At 37.8% G+C, this 25996-nt stretch overlaps 2 protein-coding genes across 2 annotated transcripts in view; one reads left to right on the top strand and one right to left on the bottom strand.

Moving 5' to 3' along the window:
- Positions 1 to 3707: 3707 nt before the first annotated feature.
- Positions 3708 to 7167, bottom strand: sub1b (SUB1 regulator of transcription b). Its single transcript, XM_053326019.1, has 5 exons — positions 7129 to 7167; positions 5507 to 5576; positions 5283 to 5402; positions 4544 to 4652; positions 3708 to 3859 (listed from the first exon to the last, which is right to left on the bottom strand). Exons 2-5 carry the CDS (start codon positions 5573 to 5575, stop codon positions 3780 to 3782), a joined length of 378 nt encoding a protein of 125 aa, XP_053181994.1. The 5' UTR covers position 5576; positions 7129 to 7167; the 3' UTR covers positions 3708 to 3779.
- A 12744-nt stretch (positions 7168 to 19911) lies between these two features.
- Positions 19912 to 25996, top strand: part of npr3 (natriuretic peptide receptor 3) — a 42435-nt gene continuing 36350 nt past the window's right edge. The window contains exon 1 of the mRNA XM_053326012.1: positions 19912 to 20575. Coding sequence (XP_053181987.1) covers positions 19912 to 20575 — 664 coding nt within the window. The remainder of the gene's footprint in view (positions 20576 to 25996) is intronic.

Raw genomic sequence — 25996 nt, 5'->3', positions numbered from 1 at the left:
ATCTGCTATGGTAAATATCTCACCCTGCAAAGTAACCAAAGTAAATATAGGGGTCTAAAACTTAAATAGTTTCCTGTAATTGTAAAAGTTTTTTCAGTAAATGAAAGTAAAAGTAAAAAGTATTCAGTGAATATGTGTCAAGTTCAAGTACCTCAAAACTTAAAGTAAGTCATTTCCACCATTGAGTATATAGTAGTAGTCATACTTTGCTCATCTGGTGTATTGTGGGATTATTGTGGTTGAAAAGCTTCAGGTATTTGTGTTAATCCATATTCATCAATGTGTTACAAAGTGATTAGCCTAGTTGTACAGAGGCAGTGGGGACCAATACTGTTACTTTCATGTTCACATTGATATGACACAAAACACTCTGTTAACCCTCTGTGGCAGAGGTGGGCAGATAGCAGCCTGAGGGCCAAATTCAGCCCTGCAGTAACAATATTTGGCCCTATGATGAAAATTCTAACTTTAACAGATTTTACAAATAAAATAAACGGCTCCTGTAAATCCCAGTTATTGTCATATATACTTGTTACATCTAATCCTGCCCTCACACCAGCAGAGACATTACAACTGTCATACTATCTGAAGTCTAATAAACCTTCCAGAAATGAAAGTTTAATACATTCATTCTACAACTTTTGGCAGTGGAAGAGAAATGCTGTGTTGATGTCATTTTCCCTTTTAGATACAATCTTTAACTGTGTTGTAAATCTGATTTATTCTTAAATGAGTTAGAAGAAATAAACATATAAACCTGTGTTTTCACCTAACCCTAACCCCGATCAACACTTAACAACTCTCCCCCAATGAAAAATCTTTTTCTTTTTTTTTCTTTTTTAAGTGGCCCATCATTGAACCTAACTGCTGACCCCTGCTCTATGGTATGAATTTTTTTGGAGAAAAAAATGATATACCCCAGTTTTTGGGACTTTGGGAGTCCCAAAAGGTTGTTATATCAATCATACAATTTGCCCAAGGCGATGTGACTAAAACATGGTTTTCTGTATATGCACATGTAGAGGAACTAGGAGAAATACTCATTTTATTAGAACAAACATTAAGTTAACTTTCACCCAAGCATTTAATACAAAAACTGTGTGTGTGTGTGTGTGTGTGTGCGCGCGTGTGCGTATGCGTGTGCGCGCGCGCATTATGAGTGATCCTGTGTATATGAATGTGAGTTTGTTGAGCATGGTTTCAATCACAGCATCTCTTAGCATAGTCAAACATACTGATGAGCATTCTGTGTGGAATCTCAGGAAGCTTTGCTGATTGATGTGAAGCAGAGGTGGATATCACATTTTTGGTGTTTGACTTTTGGGGTACCGTTGCACATCTAGGCTTCTAGTCAGATATCATCATGCAGTGGGCTGTGGCATCCAGGCGCATATAAGGGATTGGAATGGGTGCATGGATCCTCTTTTCTACTTCTCCGTGTATTCTTCAGCAATAGTGAAACTGAAATTCACGCCTCCAACAGGGCAAGTGTGGAACATCATCTTCTGACATGTCTGCAGCATCTTCATCTTCATCTTCAGCACAGGCTCAGTGTCAATGGATAGGCCATCTCCTGTAAAAAGACATTACAGAGTTTACACTTTAAAAATGTCATACCTTTATCCTCCCAACACATTCACATCATCAAACTCCTTCCATAAAAAGTTCTGGCATCTATATAAATTAAAAGTAAAAAAAAAAACAGGAAAAAAGGATTGAAGTTAAAAAAAAAAGTGTAAGTTTAATGAAATGAATGAAAGAAATGTAAATTGGATAAAGAAATCTCATTTATGTTGGGTTTAAAAAAAAAAAAAGAAATTAAAAACAGGCAGTAAGTTTTTGTCTCCCCCTTTCAGTTAATTATTCCATTTCATAATTCTTACAAAAACAACTATGAATGGACAAAGAAAACAAAATCATCTTTGGAAGAATGATGCACTCCACTGTGTTTCTCAATCCTGCTCCACCACTACTGATCCATGTGATCAACTGATCATTAACTGCTAACAAACGGATCATTTCTGATCATCATCACAACATGCAGGCAGAAGAGTTGAGTGCCCCTGCTTCAGCATGACTGTCCTTACTGCATAATGTTGCTCTGAGGAAATGAATGAGGTAAATGAAAACAACCAAATATACTTGTTTACATATTCATGCACATTTTATTTTTATTCTTTAAGTTCCTTTTAATTTAAACATGTAAAAATAAATGATATCTTACCATTTACTGTCACTGCATGTCATACAGCTTTGGCTCCTGAAAGGTCAAAGGTCAAACCCATTTTACCCCTAATTTTATTGGATGAGGATGAGGACATGTCTGGTGACATTATATTTTAAAAAAACAAAACATTTAAAGGGATGGTATAATAATCAACAAAGTGACATAGAGGGTTAATACTTCATATGTGTACGTCTTAAAACAACAGAAGATAATATCTCATCTTCCCTGGGGTGGGGGGGGGGGAATTTCCAGCACTGATGCTGCTGGCTAACACACCTCATATTATAGTTAACTTAAGTTCATTGTTCCATTATAATAAATGATTATTTGCTGACATTTTTGGCATCGTACGTTTCCATCTTCATCATAGCCTTCATCGACTTATGATAATACATATGGGTCAGTGACTAATACGTGTTGACAAGCAATTCATAAATATCTGAAGAAGTAGTTTTAAAAGCAGCATCAGGTTTGTTAAAATGTACATTTAGTATTTGTGTTGCTTTTATATCATTTAAATGACATTTGCACCATTTTTTTTATCCAAAAGTAAGACTGAATGCTCCTGAAAATGTCAAACGGTGTAACCACAAAAGAATGATAAATATTAAATATTTGATCACCTACGATGTATTTAAGTGAACTTATACAAATAATGACTTCATTTAAAAACATCAAATGAAATGAAACATTTTTGGAGTATTTCTACATTTACATTTTAAAGCATTTTGTCAAATATACATATCATAGACATATCCTAAAAACAACCATGTTTTCTAAATAAGTTTTAATTATGTGAAGATTGTTTTTTAAAAAAACAAAGTGTTGCATTGCAAAAGTGGATTATATTTATTCCACATTTATTTTCCTGTATATAATCAGATTTTTATGAAAACGTACTGCTTACACCAGTTGACACTAGGAAGCATCACATTATTGACCCAGGGAACTTTGTAAAAAAAAAAATACAAATAATATAACTATAATATCATATAAATACATGAAAGCATTGTATTACTTATCTAAGTTTGCTGTAGTTATAAACAATGTCTTTAACAAGTGAATATGCCAGTTTATTGGATAATATCATTTATTTTCAAAACATCAGCCATGTTGACCATGGATGTGATCAGCTGGTACAACATGACAGTCTGGGCTCGGCTTTCACAAATTAAGAGCACTGACATTGAGTGCTGCATATTTCAAAGGTCAGATGAAACAAAGTCTTATGATCTCTATCTAGAAGTAGACAGTCAAACTGTGAACAAGAAAACTTACACATGTAGTGGAAAAAAACAGGTTAGGCTAGTACCTCGTTTTTATTCATCACTGTAATAATCCCCCCCCCCCCCCCACCCACTGTAAAGAACAACCACGTACTTATCCACTCACACCTTTACTACAACAGCTCAAAAAACAAGTTTCACACAGAAAGCCACACTATGCAGATGGCACTAGTTCCATACAACTACAAATGAAACAAATTTCGTTAGAAAACAATCCCAGTTTTTACAAAACTGATTAGCCAACAGTTAACATGGAAAAGGAATGCTTATATTCTCTTAATGGCGTCGTCAATTTCTGAGATCTGGTCCTTCAGTTGGTTCCATTGTTCAGGATTCAGGGAGATCCCTACAAGAAAGTTAAGAGTTTCAAACTTTGTCATACACAACATGTAACTTATATATACATATATTATATATCTACCCTATATATACCCTTTTTAAACGTGAAATATGCAACAATATACTGTCTTCACCTAACTGTTAACATTTAAAGTGATGGCTTTATATCAGACAGACAGATTTATGTTAATAGAGGGAGAGAGAGAGAGAGAGAGAGAGAGAGAGAGAGAGCAACTGGCAGGAAATGAAAGTAGAGAGTGTAGAGAGGATGGATGGTCTGATCACAACCCATACTCGTTTTATTTTTTATGATGTTAATTATGTTTTATTTATTCATTCCACAGGGAAACAAAGAAATGATTATAATAAAAAATGTAAAGTAATTCAGCCCATCATTACATATTTTTGAATGAGCATAAATTCATAAAAAATCTTTCACAAGATTTTTTTTCTTCTTTTTGTAAAAACACCTTCAGCCTGCTATACAATGACCTACTTCATAAGAAGTTGTACAGTACAGACACTGCTACTGTTGCTACTACTGTCTGAGTCTGACCCTACAATGACATCGGCCAATTCTTATTTACCAACAGGCCAAACATGAGACAAACATGTTAAATTGCCACCAGATTGGAAAGGGCTGCATGTCTGAAAGGAGCTTCTATTACACATACACATTACATGTAATTACCTTTCTTCCCTGGCTTCATCTCTCCATCTTGGTTCATCCAGTACTCTCTGATGTCAATCAGAACTTTACCTTTGAAGTCTCTGACGCTGACATATCTCATCTTTCCAATCTGCAAAAATCACATTCAACTTTCAACTGGAGGTGATAAATACATTTTATCATCTGAACCAGCCTGTTTAGAACATGATAGTATACAATAGCCTAAATTTGCTGTGCAAGTGGTTTGTATAACAGTACATTTACACCTAACACAAACCAGAATTGATCTTCTAGTCTATTTAAGTTATTAAACGTCAGTCTAAGGCTGCGTTCACACTGCAGGCAAATCTGATTCAAATCTGATTCCTTCTCAAATCAAATTTTTAGGCCTGACTGTCCACACTGTTTTTAGCAAGTGTCCAAATCGGATTTGGCTCTGTTCAGACTGTAGAAACGTAGAGAGACGTCATGGACAGTCAAATCCAATTTGAGTGTTTGGAGCTGTTCAGACTCAGACACATCTGTCCAAATGAGATTTGAAACTTCCTCCCAAAGGCGGTTTTGATCTGGTTAGCAAAAAACGGATTTCACGTGATTTATGACTGTTCAGACTTCATAAGAGCCATCTGTTTCCAATCTAGATTGGCTAAAAATCGGATTTTGGGTTACAGTGTGAACGCAGCCTAAATGACATCTAAACATCTAAATTTAAACATCATCAACACATTGGAACGTACAGTAGAGCTATGATGTGACCCACCTGGAACATGTTATCATCACTGTTACTGCTGCCTTTAGATGAGCCGCTGGGCTTGGAACTCTCTCCGCTCTTTGGTTTCTTGGCTGGTTTCTCTGGTACACTGGACTTCTTTCTCTTTGCCTAAAAAAAAAAACTCAGTTTCAACTTCTTGCTCCTCACTACATCCTTACCATAGATGATAAATACAACAACACATAGTTGACTTCTAGTATTTCAACGCAAACCTTGGTCTCTACTTCACTGTCGGAGTCACTTCCAGATGTGGAGGACAGCACTTCCTTTGATTTTGGCATTCTGCTGGGACAGGGATTAAATATCAGATATAATCATATATATCATATAGGGCTGGGCAATATATTGATATTATATCGATATCGTGATATGTCATCAGAGTTGTCTCTTCCTGTTTTTAAATGTTGCATTACTGTAAAAACGTGTACTTTTCTGAACTTACCAGACTCTTCTAGCTGTTCTGTTATTTACTTTTTACCCACTTTGTCATTATAACCACATTACCGATGATTATTTATCAAACATTTCATCATGGAAATATTTAGTGAAAGCATCAAGAGTCATCTCTACATTATCGTTGCAATATCGATATCGAGGTATTTGGTCAAATATATTGTGATACTTGATTTTGTCCATATCGCCCAGCCCTAATATCATATATTTAGAGTAAAACCTCAATCTCAGTCTCAATTCAAAAGAACATATACAAGAACATGTAGCGGGTGGCTTTAATTGACAGTCTTTGGCATGATATCTCTCTTTTAAAAGAGATCCTCGTGATAATGACATTCTTCAGTCTGTGGAAGTTCAACAGAAAACACTAGTGTGGCTGCCTATTGTGCAGTCACAGTAATGGACTGAAGGGGTGATGGGTGATGGGGTTACTGCATTACTGTAACTACCACGGTCATGTGATGCTTAAAGCATGGCTGAGTGGATATGTGAAGTGTGATATATAATAACACAGTGGACATGAATGGTGAGGATATGTAACCAGAATAAATGAACACTGTCACAGCGCTGAGTGACGTATTACCTCATACATACAAACATGGTAAGTGACTGGTTACAAGGAGAGGAAACAGTCACATCATTACCAGCAACAATGGAAACTGATTCAATTATACAAAAGAGGAAGTGAGACTTTCCTTCTATAAATTCAAATGCAGATACCTGATCCTGTAGTACCTAAACATGCATGTTAATCCAACCATAAATAACTCTGCATTGATGGTCACTGTGTCAGGCTGTGCAGTGTATATAAGTACAAACATGGTAAGAAACAGAGAGTGGGCCCTATACTCCTGTCTAATGATGCACTAACTGAGGCTAGTTTCCTGTCTAAGTCCTGGTTCCTGTGCGTGATAGACTGCACAGCTTATTCATGTGTAGGATGGGGCAACAAAGTTACATCAAACATTTGCATTTATCACCATTCCTCTTTAGATTAATTAGTACCAGTTTGTTTTAACGTTTAATACTTAACACGGACGTTTCTACGTTTGAATGCTAACATTTAAAGCTAACAATAGCATCTCACCCACTTTACTAACGTTTCATACAAGCTGATGCAGACACAGTGAGAACATATGTGTGATCAACTGGTTGCACTGTAATAAGATGTGCTTGTAACGTTCATACAAGCATGGGCGTTAGCTAGCAGGCTAAAAGCTATCTGTGTAGCTTAGCCACAGTAGCTAGCAGACATGACGGCCCACTGCAAACATTAACATGTTTTATCCAGTCCTCTAATATAACATGTGTACAGTCTGTATATCTAACTGTTCTCATATTAAAGCAAACAGCGCGTTCTTATCAAGCTCGTAATGCTTACATGATGCGATGTAGTAGAGCGGATCTCTGGACAGGAAACGGAAAACTGACTGAATTTCCGGTCGGAAAAATACGCTCAAAATATTGAAAAAAAAAACCAATGTATTAATTTTGTGATACGCAGCAAAGACTGAACTACAATATTTACTGATTTTAAAAGTAGCTTCAGTACATATATTTAGTAGTATGCTATTCTTAAAACAAAGGTAATTGTGGCAATCAAACTAGTATTAAGCATTTAAAAAGAGGTTTTAACTGGACATATGCAGGAATACATGGAGATTAATAATAAATGGTCATTTATGTGGATTAGAAAAACACCTGTGTGTTGATAGATAGATAGATAGATAGATAGATAGATAGATAGATAGATAAAATGTAATTATATAAAATGAATAAAAAATAAAAAAGTATACATCCTACAAAAATGAAGGTGGTGCCACAGGATGCCAGAATATCTATTCTGAAAGAGAAGAGATCTGGTCTTTTTTTTCATACAGTTGATTTTACTAACTGAGAAATTCCACAAACATAGAAATAATAGGATTGACTCGGTGTGTGACTGACCTGGTGTTCAGGAAGGGTGTGATCTCCAGAGATGAATGACCATGCTGGTTGATTTGGTTTTAACATTCAAACAATGATCTTTGTACTGACTCCTGCAGTCATATGCTTCTCATTAGTCTTAAAAGTTTTAGTCTCCTTGTTTCCATCAATTGTGTCTTCCGTTTCACGTGGGAGGGATTAAGACTCGAGGGGGAGAGCACTGCAGGAAAAGAGGAAAGGGGAGAGTAACTGAGGGGGTTTCAATATTTTAAAGGAAGGACTCTAAAAGGACAAAGTTAATTTTTTTTAACTGTTTTTTTTTTTTTTTCTGCTTTAAATTAAGTTTTGGGTTGGGTTAGTGAAATGAGATTAACTTGGAGAACTTAATCTACAGCAGCATTAGTTTGTGATGACAGGTGTGCAGCCCACTCAGATGCCAGTCTGCAGGTGTTGACAGCTCTTTAGCCTCTTTTAAAGCTTTGGAGTTTGTATTTGCACATATAATGTGATGTACTGTCCAAATAGCAACAGCACACAGTGATGTCCCACATTATAACAGAGAATTTGAAATGTCTGCTTGTTTCTCTTAAAATAAACAAATATTGGACAAATAGCAGCATTACATTGAGAACACATCTGTCAAACCAGTTTGTAAAGGTCCTGCTCAGACAATCAATGACTCACTGTTGTTTTATATATAATTCATATTTTGAGTGAACATTTATTATTATTCAATTGGTAAATGGACTATTTAATGATCTATACAATTTGTTGGTATAATTGTGCTTGTATGTTAAAATATATTTTCTTTCTAACACAGTAAAATGCTTTACTGCTGACAACAGACTGAGCTCCTCTCCCTGACTTTAGGCTTTATATTACCCAAGTTCAAATGGATTATGGATATTGAGTTACTTTATGAATCAAATGTAAAGTGAACACATGGACATGGAGGAGTTCAGTTCTGTTGCTGGGCCCAGAAATAGTTCTGGTCTATATCTTAAAAGTTTTCCTGAGGAGTGAGGAGAGATCCCTGAGGAGGTCTGATGAGGATCCATGAAAGCAGCCTTCACACAACTCTTTTACAGGGTCAACTAACTTTAACCCTTTATTGGTAATCTGTTAGTGATTGGATGTAGCAACTGATCAGACTGTCCTGATACATCACAACATTACCACAATGTTACACTGGAGTGTCAAGCCAAGTCCATTTTATCTACATAGCACAAATCACTACAGAGGTTATTTCAGGGCACTTTTCTCATACAGTGGAGAGACAAATAACAGCTGAAGTATAGAACTCCCAAATGTTATGTTTTACTTTTCTCAGTCATTTTCATTCATTAGGACAGATTTTCTTTGAATGATCTGTTATTTCCCTATTAACATTTATCACGGATGATATTACAGTAAGTCAGAGGAGAAGACTTAACTGCCTTTCAACAAGAAACACATTGTTTATTCTCTTTTCCAGTCACCAACTATATCTCACATCACCACAGTTTGATGTGAAATATAATCACATCATTTACACTCCACTCTTTATTTGAATCATGACCTGGATCCAATAATTAATAAACTCTCTTTAAGATTATTTACAAATGTTTCTCCAACTAAAAAAATTAAGAAAAGAAAAGTCAGAATGAAGGAACAAGTCTCTAAAGACTCTCCAGCTGGTCAAGAATGCAGCTGCTCGTGTTCTGACAAAAACTAGAAAGAGAGATCATATTACTCCAATCTTGGCTTCCCGTAAAATTCAGAATAGAATTCAAAATCCTCCTCCTCACCTTCAAAGCTCTCAATGGTCAGGCTCCATCACATCTTAAAGAGCTTATAGTACTTCAGTTATCAGGCTCCTCTCCTGTGGAACCATCTTCCAGATTTGGTCCGGGGGGCAGACACCCTCCCTACATTTAAGAGTAGGCTTAAAACTTTCCTTTTTGATAAAGCTTATAGTTTGGGCTCTTTGAGCTCTTAATTTATGCTGCCATAGGCTTAGATTGCCGGGGGACCCCCATGATGCACTGAGCTCCTCTCTCCTTCTCCCTCTCTCTCTCTATCCATCCATCTATATCCATTAACATTCACGTTCTATTAATGCATTCAATAACCTAAACTTCTTCCCCGGAGTTGTCTGTGCTTTCTCGTCTCACAGGTAATCTGGGCCTGTAGACGTCCGGATGACGGATTCCAGTCCTGGACCTCCTAGCTTCATTGTTGATTTTCATTGTGCTTCTCTCCTCTCAACCCCAACCGGTCGAGGCAGATGGCCGCCTACTCTGAGTCTGGTTCTGCCTGAGGTTTCTTCCTGTTAAAAGGGAGTTTTTTCTCGCCACTGTTGCTCCTGTGGGAATGTTGGGTCTCTTTAAAGTTAAAACCTGAAGAGTTCGGTTTAGAACTTGCTCTATGTGTAAAGTGCCTTGAGATAACTTTGTTGTGATTTGGCGCTATACAAATAAAGATTGATTGATTGATTGATTGACATGGTAAGTGGTACCTGGATTTATTCATTCATATAACACAATTGACATCTTATTCAACCATTCACACAGAAATATCACACAAGGAGCAGTTTGGAGTTGACTGTTGTTCTCCAGGGATGCTCCACCTCCTGAGCCACAGCTGCCCCCAGTGTCACCCATCTTCATGTGTTTGAATAGTTCAACAATGGACATATTAGACTTTGGACTGACAGATTTGTTACTGGAATCAATGTGTTGATTGGTTGAACCTGATGAAAACCAGTTTTGGTAATCCCCTCAGCTTTTAATAAGACTGAAAAGATGTGGTTGTGTTAGGAGAATTTGTTTGCACATATAATGATATTACAGCTGAAACAGCCTTCCTGTAAGTAATACAATGTCCACCTTTTTTGAGCACAAGCTCTGCAAACAGCTCACAGAGCTGGGTCTGTCTATCTTGCACTTCCACCAAATCCTCTTGCAATATTGTCGTCGGTTTCAGCAGCGTCCTTGAGTGCCTGCATCAACAGCGCGCTCCTCTTCCTCGACTCTTCCATTCTCACCGGGTTCGATTCAGGCAGATGCTGATGGGCAGAACAAGAAACATGTCATCAAACCATGTAAATATATTTGTTTCTTTTTCTGTTTTAAATAATCTGGTCTCTAACACATTCTAGAGCTTATTTGCATACTTTTTGTTTTTAAATTTCAGTAATTTAAATTGTTTTACTCATGGCTGTAACCTGTAACATGGAATTTCAGCATAATATTTTGTTTGTAGAAACATTAAATAAAAGTTTATTGCAGTTTGAATAACAGGCAATAATATAATTCCATAGCATCAACACATTCTTATACACATACATATATATACACAGGACCCATTGATACAGAAAGTCAGTAAGATAGAGTAACAGCAAACAGGTCATATTTAATTCTTCACTTACGCCACTAGGGTGTAGTGTTTTAAGACAGATCTGCATTCACATTTGAGTACAATTTGATACAAATTTTCAATATAGTGATTAGGAATCATCATTTCATCATCAGTACCACAGGATGCCAAATCTGAAATAGAATGATTACCATTCTCAAAGTGGCTTGCAACAGCTGATTTAGGATCAGCTTGGCAGATAGGATTTTTATGTTCAGTGATTCTACATTGAAGTTGTCTCCTTGTTTTTCCAACATACTGGATGCCACATTTGGTCATCTTAAGACCTTTATGATGAACAGTTATAAAAATGTTTAACATTGTTTTGCTGAGTGAGAAAATGAATTTGTGGTATGACAGTTTGTGAAAAATATCAATTGTTTGAGTCCCACGGTTAATGCATAAGAGTGAGGGTTAGCGTTAAATCAGCTCATTCCATCATGTTCTCCTCATGATGACTATGCAGGCCTTGGGCTGTTGCTGCCAGATGATTGGCTGGTCTCACCTGGCCATCAACTCCTCACATCTCTGAAAACAGGCGTTTAACTGATAAACATATTGGAATCTAAATGATTATTTACTCACCTGAAAAAATATGAATTCATCAATAAACATTAACATTAACAATCCAAGAGTGACAATTACAACAAGGTCAAAATCTCCACCATCATGGGAACGTCATTGGACTGCAAGGCATACTGGGTAATGTAGGCACAGCAAGGACCTTCCTCTGTACACCAAAGCTGAAACTGAAAAAATAACAAAAAAAACCCTAAAACACTGTCACTGTAAAGTTTGAATATTGATATTGAAAAACTCATGATGCAAAATATCAAAATAAAATAATTTAATCAGATTGTAATTTTTGAATGCCTGTGTTATTATTATTATTTATTGTGAATTTTTAGTTACACTTTGTTCAGTGTCAATGTATGTTTGAATGCCAGTACAGCTTGTTTTAATGCCAATGTTTTCTCTTTCAGTTCAAGTTTTTTTTTCAAGTCAGCTGTTATACAAGCCCTTCTCTGGATTAATCCTGAACTCCATCAGGACTGTTGGGCCATTTTCATTTTCAAGTAGCTAAAAGTCCAAACTCTGTTTCCTCTGTTCTGTTCTGTTTGTTATCTTAGTTCAGTTTAGCTGCTTAAATGCAATGTCTCACAATATTTTCTGCAGTGAGAAGAGAGTTTCTATATGCTTAAAGGTGCAGTGTGTAGAGTGTGTGTAGTGGCATCTAGCAGAACAGACTTGGCAGAAATGAAATATAAAATTCATATGTATTAATTAGTGTATAATCACCTGAAAATAATCATTGTGTTTTCACCTTACAATGAGTCCTTTATTTTTACATAGTGAGCAGAACCCCTTCCACAGAACCCACCATACTGCACTGCCATGTTTCTACAGTAGTCCTCTAGTGAGGGCCTTTCACCTTTCATGTTTTCGGGGACACCATAGGTTCTCTACACACTTGGAAATGAAGGGTGAGGAGAGGCGTATTCAATTGGATGCAATTTTCAACCTTATTGCTAGATCCTACACACTGCATCTTTAACAAATCCTCAAATAGTGAAAGAAATAACTTTTTATTGCACTGTACTTGTTACCTGATTGGACAGATAGGTCTATCCTTACACACAGACAGGAATTTCAGTGCTTTTATTGTGTTTTGGGACTTGATGAGCGTTACCCACAGAGGTGAAGTTCCTTGTTCAAATACACCCAGACCTTTTTCCAACTTGTCCATTTAAAGGGCCAGTTCGCCCAAAAACAACTTTCATCTCTTAGGTCTACACATCAAGTCATATCTCTTTGTTTAGAGTTTTGTTTTTCCAGTTATGGAGATTGGGGATTACAGTCTCTGGGTGTTGTTGCCTCTCAATATCCCACTGAAATATCACTGAATGCTGTGGCTAACTAGCAAACTGGTAGGACCTGCATGTGCAATGTATATGCAATAGATGCTTCAACGTTCTACATCACACATGTGTAAGTTACACACTGGGCCACAATCCATACTACTTGATAGGAGGCTCTACAAGTCTATGTGAATGTACGTAAGGTTCTTCATCAAACTGCTAAAAGTTACAGTTTGGACTGAAGTGAAAGATGAAAAATCCTTCTCTTTTACTCCTACTCATAAATTGAAGCTATCAATAAAAGCGATTCATCAGATCTTTCTGGACTAAAAACTGCTCTAAAATTCAAATAATAGCTTTAAATTCAATTCAATTCTCCAAAGCTAAAATAAAGTGTGTCATTGTTTTTGATTGCTGATCTGTAGTCTTAAGCACTTCTTCACCACCCTTGAATAATTTGTGCCAAATGAGCAGAGACAGAACAGTGCAGGTATGCATGGGTCAACAGTGGCAAGGAGAAGGAACGTTTGAAGAGCACATTTTTCAGCCTGGTTTTGTTATGTGTCACTGCTTGTTGGAGATATATGTCCACAAAGCAGCAAGTGCCTGGGAAATGTCAACAAATACTCCCCTCCAATGTCCCTACTTGACAGGTCACCATTAAACAGTAAATTCTGTTCAAACAGTTACCAGCATGCTTTTCTTCACTGCAGGCATCAACATGATGTGAACTTTACTTAAAGAGAGGGCATCCTCATGTTTCAGGGCCTCACTACTGATGCTCAGTTTGCTGCACTAGTTTGTGTGTAGGAGCATGTGTTCAGATCAAATGCACAGACGGGTTATGAGAAGAGCTGACGTACAACATAGCAGGGCCACAACACAACAATTATAATCAATGCTGTTTTATGAAAAGCAGTATTTGTTGGAACTTTTATAAACTGTAATATACTAGGACCATATAATCTAAAGTTATAATTAGTCATTTTAATATGAAGTGTGGTGTTGAGATACAATCCTCCTCCTCTGAAGGCAGAATGGAGTCCATACATGATCTGGACAAGGCAGAAAGTAATACCCAAACACTAGATCTCAATACATACATGTAATTTTGTTGAAATGTACTGTAGATGAATGCAAGGCAGGAATGCAATCTGAGAAGACTGCAGGTAGCAGGCAATGTGGGAACGAGGAGCAGTGTGTGGATTAGAGCAAGCAGGATGAATAAACCCATCAACATTACACAGAGGACATGGAGTGGGAGGTAGACTGAATAGTTGGATGGAAAGGACACATGTGACTATAAATGCATCCTGAACTACCACAAAACGCCATTCAATACACTGTAGTTCTCCTAACAAATACAATTATAATGTAGGGGCGAAGTGGATAACTCCTTCTTCCTGGGAACCTTAGAAACAATATGCCTATGTTAGCTTTGTTAAAATTCTAATTATTAGAGAAAATTAACCACCTCCTGCTCTCAACATTGATTTATTCTCAAAGACAGGAACGGTAGAAAAAGCTGTAGAACCTGATATAAATGTATAGTGTGTTTCTAAAGTCAATCTTCCTGAACTAACTTTAATGATTTCTTCATCAAAACCACCAACTTGTCTCTTAGACCCCAACTCAACTAGGCTGCTTAAGGAAGTTTTATTAGATTTAGTTCAATTGACCCCAGTGGGCAGTAGTTACTTCACAGTCAGCTCTTCACAATGGAAGAGCTGATTGGAGTTCAACACAGGAGGGTGGTGGTGGTGTAGCTGGCTGCCTGGAGCGGTGGAGTGGGCAGACAGGAAAAGGCAGGTCTGTGACTATAATCCGGTGGAGGTTGCTGAGTGGGCGTGGGGAATTAGCAGGAGCGGACCGGCAGGTGAATGAACAATACTACAAACAACACGAAGAATGTTACTCCAACAACAAGGTTTAGGGCCATAGTACTGTCACCACAGAGCACGTGAGAGGCAGAGTAGGTAGCCACGCCCACATCTAATGGAGACAAAATATTGAATGCACTAATCACAGCTTGACAAAATAAATGTATCCGACAGTGGAAACAAGCCAGGGTAACTACAGTGAAGCAGTGGCTATATATTGGAAAATATCAGAAATGCTTTGAAAGACAAATGGGAGGTGTTTGCTGAAATTAGATTAAAGAGTCCTGCTCACTGTGAAAAGTGCCTTGAGGTAGCCTGTGTTGTGATTTGGTGCTATATAAATAAAATTGAATTGAACTGACATGTGTTATCCCTTCCTGTCTAAATTGGAAAAATTTCAGGAAAGCTCACCATATCCTCAGGGACCCATCTCACCCAGGACACTCACTCTTTGAGCTGCTGCCGTCAGGCAAACGTTACGGGACATTGAGAGCACAAATAGATTACACAGCAGCTTTTATGCTAAAGCCATAAATGCACTTAACTGCATTAAATAATGGTAATTGTTTATTTATTTTTGTTTCTGCACTTTAAAGATGGCATCTCAATTTCGTTGTGCTTTGTACAATGACAATAAAGACTTTTTATTTCTATTTCTATTATTTCAGTTAGTCCAGATGCTGTTTGAGGGTAGTGGAAGGTTTTCCTATATTGTTTTTGCTTTGTTTTGTTCTTCTTCATTTGTGTCAGTTTGTCTTCATACAAAATGTTGTGACACTTGTTATCATGCTTGTACGCACTAGGTGTCCCAAATTGTTATTGACATGCCAACAACAACACAAAATATTATCACTAAAAATGACAGAAATTGATGCATATAGAAAGGAAGAAGTTCATGCAAGCCAACAGAAACGCCATAATAAATGACCAGAGTGCTACTGCTGGCCACAGTGTGTGGGAAAACCATGTACTGTATTGGTCATTACAGCAAATATTCACTTCAGTTCTAAAATCTTTTCCTACTTTACACAATAAAGATGCCACAGAGTAATCACTTTATTCTACTTTCAGCCACTGGCACCTTTAACTGTTTAATCCTGTCTGTTTATACTATGTGATGATGCCTGTGACTGGACACTAACCACTTATCAATGAACTAAGTGTACTTTAAATAAAGTACTGATGCTCTGGACCAAAATAAAACAAATATATAGTTCTATAGGTAGTTTATTCAAATGGAAGGAGGAGCAATGTTTATGTCTTCGGGCCTGTTTCAGAAAGCAGGTTTAGTGAAAACTCTGAGTTAGTTGTATAAGAGTTGAAGGAAACTCTGTTTTTTTGGTTTCACAAGGCCAGTTCAGTCATACTCTGTGAACCTAACCTGTTGGCTGGCAGGTTTTCTTCATCTAACCCTGAGTTTTCTTTTTAGTTGAAGCCTGCAGACTGAAGAAGCTGTCAGACATGGTGTGTCCTTTTCTAATATTGAAGCACAAATACGAAGCAGAAATCTCCGTCAGATAGTGTTCAGGCCCCTTTGGGATGTTTTATCTCTGATGATGTTCTGTTTGAGTGTTGCCATTTTTCTGTACAATCGATCATTTATCTGAACAATACTCTCAGCCCTCGTATCGTCTGTATGACACATAGTGGACACGCTCTCAGTTCAGAACAAGTTCTTTGTGCTGTACATTTGGGTTTTTTGCCAGTTTTATATGTAACATCTGTGATGCTGAGGATGTTTCCAAGGCAACCGTCTGTTAGGCTGTCAGAAATGCAATATTTGAAGGGTATTGATAGCCAAGTGGTTACTGTGCATGCTTCATAGTGACAGTGTTCAATCCCAGCGCCCGCCCCCTGTCTCCCTCTCTCTCTCTCTCTCTCTTTGTTTCCTGTGGTCCTCTATACCAGCATAACATAACAACATAAATCTTTAAAAAAAAGAAATCTCTCTCAAGAAGACTCTTGGACTGAAACATCTACACTTTTGTAGTGTTGTATGTATAAAGGCATTGGTGTTGCTTTCAAATACTGGCAGTGTTGGGATAGCTGAAATAAAAAAAATAAAAACATTAGACTATTTCACAAACTACTGAAATATATCACATGTTGAATGCAGCTAAACATCATCACACTTGCTTGTAATGAAATTATACCTGACTTGTTTGAGCTAGATTTTATATTTCATCTTCAGTTGCTGCCAAGTAAGCCTACATTTAGTACCTGTTGGGGTCTGCATGAATATTAAATGCACTACACACACACACACACACACACACACACACACACACACACACACACACACACACACACACACACACACACACACACACACACACACACTTTTTCATTAATACTCACACATTGACTGTCAGTCAGAGTGTCATGTTCTTTTACTGCTGCTAAAAGTATTACTGTATTGCTTTTTTTCTTAAATATATATATTCATCATCTGGATGCACTCATTAATATTTCTAACTCCTTTGGGGAGAAGTAGGAGGACTGAGCCCTTTGTTTCTCCTGTTGTCATGGTGACTTATTTAATCTGTGTTCCATTGATGAGGGCTTGGTATCTCCTCATGCATGAGCTTCACTCAGAGTTACTTTGACTCAGAGTTGATTGAACTAACTGTTATCAGCTGTTCTGAAACCCAAAACTCTGAGTTTGACAACCTAGAGTTCAGGTTTTAACTCAGAGTTTGTTAAACCTGCTTCCTGAAACAAACCTCAGGAAGATCCAAATGATGTCATCACAGGCTCCGTATATATTATTCCATGGTGAAACTAATTATTGAGATTATTGAATTAATCATTACTAATTAGGTGGAGGCTTCCAAGAAGCCTCTCCACGCACTGTATATTTTGTTTTTTGTGTAGTTTTTAAATTGTGCAAACTTAACTAAACTAAACTCACACAGTCAAACATCTAACACATCATGATAAATACAAATTTACATGTAGAGATTTTTAAAATATATTAAATACATGTGTAGATCAAACACATACACATTTTTACATACAATTTAATCCAAAGAATGAGTTTGAAATTGGTGCAGACATGATTTTTATGTGTGCAGCAAGTTGTTGTTTTTTACATCTATTTACATAGATTCAAAATAGAGTATGAGAATTAGAAAGAATAAGAAGTTATAAAATTGTAAAATACAATAGATAAACAGTATAGTTAAAGACATTCTCTTATTCTATTGTCTGACTGGTGACACACTTTTTGTATTAACCCAGGACCTCTTCAATGAGTCAGATTGATCTTTCAAGTCCTCTCATTGGATGATTGAGGCAGCTCTTGTATGCCTTGAGTCTGGTTCTGTCTGAGGTTTCTTCCTGTTAAAAGGGAGTTTTTTTTGCCACTGTCGCCAAGTGCTTGCTCATGTAGGAATGTTGGGTCTCTTTAAATTAAACTTAAAGAGTACGGTCTAGACCTACTGTGTAAATTGTGTGTAATGTGTAAAGTGCCTTGAGATGACTTTGTTGTGATTTGGTGCTATATAAATAAAGATTGATTGATTGATTGATTGCCATATTAAAATGTGGAAATGCTGCCTGTGATGAAGGTCTGAGAGAGAAACGTTGCAGTAACTTAATAAAACACACATCAGTGAGTGAAGAGAGACATTGTGCAGGAGCCTTTTTGCATGTTTGATTGCACCTTCCTACAACACAACTACCACTACTCAGGTGTGCACAGATTCCTGTCTTTTATTTATTGATAGATTGAATTGCTTTTTTATTGTTCTTTTGCTTGTACTTCTCCTTAGTCCATGCTCTTTTTTGAATAATAACATTGTGTGTTGCCATAGAAAAAGTGAGCTGCGTAGTGTCTTGTGACCACAGGGGGGCCCGCTGCCCACTAAATAAAAACTGAACCATCTGGAGTGTTTCACCACTGAATGAAATGTGAAGCTGGGGTGGGATGTATGCTCATAGATTGAGAGTAGAGTATCACTTATTAAAGTTTCTAAAATTGTATTTACAGCTCACTGTTGATGTTTTGAAACTCACAAAATCAGTTCAATACATAATATGTTCAACTTAAGCAGATTATGTGTAACATGTTTAGGGGCTAGTGGGCAAATGAAGTAAAACTATAGTTTGTCTAATCAAAATTGCAATACCAATATTTTCAACTATGCTAGATATACATGTAAAAACTGAATGAATATAAATCCGAAACTCAGAGCTGGGTTTGATTATTCTGCTTTAAATACAAACCACACAAATATCTGCCATGACATGCACAAAATATTAGGAACACTTGTCAATATAATGCACTGTGGCACAACAGCTCAATAATAAACATCAAGTAGAATAATCACTTTTCTGACAATGTCATTCTGAAATTGAAGAAGCTTCATAAAAGTAGAATTTATAGCAAAGCTGTTGTATTGGATGAGTTAGATTGCACAGGTGTTCCCAATAAAATGCTCAGTGAGTGTATTTTGTACATAGTTTTCTTTATGTACTTTCTTTATGGCGTCTGAGGGGGGGGCTAGATGATTTTAACCCTGGCCCTGATAGATGTTTTTATAAGGACCATGAGAAAATGCATCTATGAAACACACAGAAATGTGTGTATGTCATTTGTTGTTCCAGTTTACTAACGCATAATTCTCATTAATTGCATGAACTCATGCTGTGTTGAAGAGGCTCAGGGATCTAGCAGCCTGCTGCCGCCGTGTAGCTTTAAGAGGGAGGTGGGCACTGCTCTGATGACGCAGGGATAACCCTGAAAAGATGCTTCAAAACTCCAGGCTGGAGGGAGCGTGTGTGCTGGCAGCTGGCTGAGCTGGAAGAATCCCCGAGCTCGGCAGGACCAACAGTTGAGATCATATAGTGAGCAGGTTCAGGAGCTGTCGAAGCCACTCTCAATGCAGAATAAAACACACACTTTTGGCAGAATCGGTTCTTTAAAAAACAAATACAGTTAATTACCATTAAGCCATTTACTCACGGCGGAGGGCTTTGAGTTTGCAGCTACATGTGCACTGCCAAGTGGAGCCAACTTGAGGAAGCAAACAATTGAAGAACATCTCACCACAGTTTATTAGTTATAGAGGCTTCCTGAGGTGGGACTTTGAAAGTCGCATCATGCCATATTTCATCCCAGTGTGTGTGTACTTTTTGATGGTCTTTAACCCAGTCATGACAAACACCATCACCGAAGACATAGAGGTCTTGGTATTTTTGCCAAAAAATGACTCCTACCTTTTTTCATATGCAAGAGTTGCACCAGCGATCCTTTACGCACAGCGGAGACTGGAGACAAATGGAGGGCAGTACTCCGGGTTCCACTTCAACATCCACTTTGAGAACTCCGACTGTGTGAATGATGCAGCTTATAAATTGATAGTGGACAGGGCGTGCGGGGAGAAGCCGGATCTGATTTTGGGTCCAGTGTGTGAGTATGAGGCGGCGGCAGTGGTGAGGCTCGCGTCCCACTGGAACATCCCGGTGATCTCAGCAGGTGCCCTGGCTGCTGCCTTCAGCAACAAGAACACTGAATTCTCCCACTTGACCCGCATCGCTCCATCATACATGAAAATGGCAGAGACCTTTGCTGCAATGTTCGAGCACTTCAACTGGAAGACAGCACTGCTGGTTTATGAAGACGACAAGGAGGAGCGGAACTGTTACTTTACTTTGGAGGGAGTCTATCATCGGATGGCAGATGTTAATATTAAAACATATGCTGTTGCCCCAGAAGACCGTCTGGACACTGATGACATCATCCAGAACATGTATGACACTGAAGGTAATCCATTACTTTGTTTATATCAACTACTTCAGTAATAAGTCACTTCAGAAGTCCCATAATAAAAGATACACATTTTTACATTGAACTTGGTATCAGTGTCACTGAAACATTTAAAAGGCGTTTTCATTCTCAATGAGTCTCCATCATTTCGTAATAAACAGACTGTTGAATAACCTAATTTTAACAACTTTAAAATGTGTTGTTACCCAAAACAGTGTGTGTGAATTAGTCCCCATCACTTCGCTACAATGAAAAAGTAATGGGATGATTAGAGGGACCAAGACATGTTTTGCATTTTTTCTTTAAAATGACTCAAATAGTCTCTCAATGGGGCGCCCCTTTTCAGTTGTTGGACTGTTTACTGACGATGAAGGCATTGGGAAATGCAAATAACATTTGCCATTAATTTAGAGTCAAAAAACATGTTCTGTAAAAAAAAAAAAAAAAAAAAAAAAAAAAAGAAGGGAAAAAAGGAAAGTAATTTCATTCAGCCCTTATGTAAAATGAGCTGACACTGAAGAGAAAACTGGTGATGGGCATCTGTGTTTTTATTCCTCCCCACCCCTAATCACTCAGACTGACTTACATAACGTTGTGCGTGTGGTTGGCATGGAAAGTCATCAGGACTGCAAAGATGAGCCACATGGGTTGGTTGCTTGAAATTGTTTAGATGACTTTGCAATTGGCAGACAGAGTGAGAAAATAGGTTGCTGTCTCTCCGTGTGTGACCTAAAACTGTGAGAGTTTCACAGTCACGCATTACCTGCACTTGATGATGTGCTTGTGGGATAATTAAGTTATTAGTAATTTAAGTGTGATCATTTTAATAAATTGTTCTTGGATAGAAAATAAGACAGCTTTCCAACTACGTTTTACCTGACATATTTTCAGAGTCAACTGGTATATCAATTTTTGGTGAAAAATGGAGACCCAGCCTAATACATTTACCTGTACCATGAACATAAAACTAGGTTTGAATAAAACCTTACATCAAGTAACATGAACAAGCAGCTTGTAAGTGTTATCTTTTTCTATATGAAGCATGCAGTACAAACCAATTGAGTATTAATGTTTATCACAATGTTACAAGGCTGGTTCTTTAGCACTGATAGGCAGTTTTAAGCTGCAATTCTCTGGTCATAACAGTTCCCGATTACATCACCTCATATCACAGAAGTGGCTGTTGTATAAATTTGCATATATTATACATAGTAAATGCTGCAGAGCTACTAAGTGCACCTGATGGTGAGAGATTAGTATTCCAGGCATGTCAGCTACTTCTACTACCTACTGAGAGATTTGAAGGGTTTCAGCAAAGGTTGTACAGCTTCTCAGCACAACTGAGCAGTGTTAGAGAGGAGAGACAAGACATTGTTGGTTGGTTATAATGGAGCATAATTTGGCTATGTATATATTATTAATATTATAACTAAATATAACATTTCCACAGATTTCCTTTTAACATGTTTTAATTGCCACATTTGGGAAGCTTAAATGAGTTACATTTCTCAGCTTTGCCCTCAGTAATCATGGTACACATCAGACATTGTTGCATCTTCAATACACTATCACAATATGAATGCCAATAAGCTTGAATTTTGGTTAGCGTCTTGTCGTACCCTTCTAACACCTATAGTAGGATATACATATTAAGGAAGACACTACAAATGAATAGTCAATCATATCGTCTGCATGACAACAAACATGGAAAACACTGACAAAAAGGCAAAAAGAAATTTCACTCTGTGAAATTGAGGGTCTTGTTGGGGAGGTTTAGGCAGGAAAAATGTGCTGTTTGGTGGACACAGTGGGCATTACAAATGAAAAGGCTGTAAATGCTGCTTGTGTGACCCTCTCCGGAAGAAAAAAGAAGGAAAAGAAATAAAAGTGGAAGCCAAAATGCGCGTGGCCTTATACAGGCAGAGTGTTGGTGCCACAGACAGGGGAAAGGAAACACCCGGGTTCACCCCCTTGATGAGAAACTGGCAGGAATCATGGGGGAATCCCTCCTGAGTGGAATAGTGACAGAGGTGAAGGGGACACAGATGGGCATGCGCCGGATCACCCAGGTTATATCATTTATATTCCTTTGTTTGAAATTAAACTTAAACACATTTTTGTTTAGACATACAACAACAATGGACTCTATTCATAATAATCAAGACATTTTCTATTTCTTTTAGTCACTGCATGTTCCAGTTGGAACAGTGCTGCTGCAGCTAAGGTATCCAGCATCTCAACAAACCAGCAGCAGTTGTGTCCTCACATATGTAATCCTGCAGGGGGACACAATGGACTCCATGAATGAGGTTGCCAATGAAATAAAATGTGATATAAGCTATACTCTGAAAAACATTCCCATAAATAAATATTTGTGTCACACATTGTAGTTCCTCTCCTCTGTAATTTGTGGGTTGGGAAAGGGGAGCAGCAGGCACTGCTTGAGAGGATATCCACTGTCACCTGTAAAGTCAGTGAGTGGGTTAGGTACTGCAATAGAGGAAAATTGGAATTTAGGAGTTTAATATGATAATTGTCTGTAACTAGAAGCCTGCCATCATGTACAGCTCCAGCCTCAACACTGCTATGTCTCATAATGAACAAGTCATGGGTTGACCCACACCGGCGAGCCTTTACACATGATAGTAACATGCATCATAGTAAAACAGCATCAAACTGTATTTGGACATTAAGGGAATGAAAATGCTTTCTATTAATGAGAGCAATTCAGTCTTATAGCCACATGAGTGTAATGGGGGGGGGGGGGGGGGGGGGTTTACTATAAATGACAGCGAAAGGGCCATTATCTCATTGTTTTGCACAACAAATACTAATGACAGAACATATTTGGGGGGTTCTTTTGCAAAAATAAAGTTGATCTACTTTCCTAAATCATGTTATTTTACTGTGCACCATAGGGAATATTATTTTAAAAGGTGTTTATTTAATCAATTTAAAAATGGACGTTTTCAAATATTGCAAATGAGCTCCTCATATGTGATGCATGAGGGATAATCATTTTTCCACAATGCTATTAATCACATTTCACTCTTCTGTTGTCTGAGTCGCAGAGTCTCATTTGTCCTGTTGGCGATTTGGCAACTTTTGATGTTTCACTATGAATAAACAATTGTTAACTGGACTCCACATCATCAGATCTTTTCCAAATTGCTTAACATGCTTGATAAGAGCTCTGATCTGAAGAAATGTATAAGCCCATATTGAATCATAGTTAAAACACCACCTACTGGTGGCAGAAAGTCATAAGCACCGTTTTGTTACTAGCTACTCCTTGTAGGCTAATCACATCCACCTAAAATACAGTCAGCTAAGTAGTAAGACCTTGATGATGCTAAATATTCAAACTTTTCAGTTGTCATCAAAAGCTGTTGCCATGGTGACACATTAGTTGCCATGAAGCACAAAGCTGGTTTTGAGGGACTAGAGATGTTTGAAAACTCACGAAAGTTGTACACATCACAAGTTTCTAACCTTGAGCACATGGTTTGCTTATTGTTTTACTGTAATGTTTGGCCTTCACTGTACATAGTGATATAAGTGCGAGTTTGACACTTTGCAGGCTTTGTGAAATCACAACTAGTTATGCTACTTGCAGTGTGAGGATTTGAAGATTCAGCGCATGTACACTTAAAATAAAATGAAACTGATAACCAATGGAACGCAGCGTTAGTTCAGGCAAAGTACTGAAATCACTTGTTTTATTACATTGACCTCAGCTGTATGTTTCACAATCACTGACTCATCCACAGCTCTGAAGCTGGTATCATCCAATTACATTCATGCAGGTGTACCCTGTGGGCACTGTCACAGTTCAATCTGCTGATTGAGCTCTTGCAAAAACAGTTTGCTGCTGCTGCTGTTCAGACATTGTGTTTGCTGTCGGAGCATGAGCGCTCCATCAGGGACCGGTTTACCAGATTTCGACCCATTATGGTGGGATCTTAGCTGAGTATCTGCTGCTGTGCTGTTTGTGTTTCATTCAGTGCTTGTGACATTGTAGTTTTTGGTTCAGCATTGGCTGTGTTGTGTGGCAATGCCACTAAACTATGAGGCTGCATTGTTATTGGCATGTTCTGTGTTAAGCTTTGCTGCTGTACTCCTGCTGTTCAGATTTAATATGTGTTGAGTATGAATCATTGGTGTTTATGACTTCCACATGCTTGCTGGTGATATTGTGCTTCTGACCGTTCAGATCGCTGTCATGCTGCTGAAACTGTGTATTAATTTGCAATAATATGTAATGTATGCATATTCATGGCCATGGGAATTAACTTGTACACATTTTAAATCAAATCACAGCAGTTCTTGTGGTGCTGTCTGGCATGTGCTTGCATTCTTGCTAATGTACAAGTGCAACATTGATGAATACTGTAAGAACAGAATTGGGTTCAGGCACATTTTCCTGGGCACTTGGAGTTATTTTGTGCTGGGATTTTTAATAAGCTCATGTACAGTATTTATCTTGTGCTCCTCAGACAATGGACCATAGACTGAGTGTTCATTGCTGCAGCTCCTCAGCTCAGTGCTCCCCCTCACTTAGCTAAAAGTAATGAATAACCTGTTGAAATAGATCACTAAAAGTAATAGATAAATGGTTGGAATGTCTAGCTTTTGCCACTTCATGTGGTTGCTGTACAAATGCAAACTTGACCAAACTAAACTAAACATTGACAGCTCAATTGTATGAAAATATTGTAATGTCCACCATGATTAATAGTTAAATAACGTCCAATTTGAAAATGTATTCAAATGGGCAGATTTGGACCATAAGATGGTGGTGATGATGAAGGGTTGTCTGACTTCATCCAACTGGGCTGTGGGAGTATGGCTTACAAAAAAGATTAAGAACAACTGGGACAAGATATATAAGCTATTTTACAGTTGTGAATTTTAAATCAGAATTTCATATGAATTTGATCAGAAGGCCCCCCCTCAACAATGCTCTGCCCCCTCTGTGCTTAGAGTCTAACTCTGCCTCTGACAATCGGTATCTTGCCGTATGTTGCTCTAAGCATAATCAATACATCTCAGATGAGAAGGGCTTTTCTTGTCATTCAAAGGAAATTGCTACATGCTGTTGCTTCACATAGTTAAGGTGCATTGTAGTGCAGAATATTACTATTAGTGTCCCGCCACATGTTCATATGAGGTTGGATAGGATGTTGTCTCAGATGAAAAGAGTTCAACATGACTGTATTGTTTTGGGTTTTTCTTGATGAACTCCCTGCCAATACTTTATTAAGTAGGGGACAATGGGGGGGTTAGATCCCTAAGCAATAATAATATAATTTGCTGCCCTCATGTATGTTATTGTGTTGGACAAAATAATAGAAGCACTCAATATAAAGCACTCCAGTGCACCACCACCTCCCCCACTACAACCTTACTGATAAATAT

This window comes from Scomber japonicus, chromosome 9 (assembly GCF_027409825.1).
Source record: "Scomber japonicus isolate fScoJap1 chromosome 9, fScoJap1.pri, whole genome shotgun sequence".
NCBI lineage: Eukaryota > Metazoa > Chordata > Actinopteri > Scombriformes > Scombridae > Scomber > Scomber japonicus.
This window is presented reverse-complemented; position numbering and strand designations above follow the sequence as displayed.

Bases quoted from the DNA above. Each gene is read 5' to 3' on its own strand.
- sub1b (XM_053326019.1), bottom strand. From the start codon at position 5,575: ATGCCAAAATCAAAGGAAGTGCTGTCCTCCACATCTGGAAGTGACTCC. The intron at 5,403-5,506 runs GTTTGCGTTGAA...TTTTTTTTTTAG, and splicing joins ACAGTGAAGTAGAGACCAAG to GCAAAGAGAAAGAAGTCCAG. The intron at 3,860-4,543 runs GTAATTACATGT...ACTTTCTTGTAG, and splicing joins GATGAAGCCAGGGAAGAAAG to GGATCTCCCTGAATCCTGAA.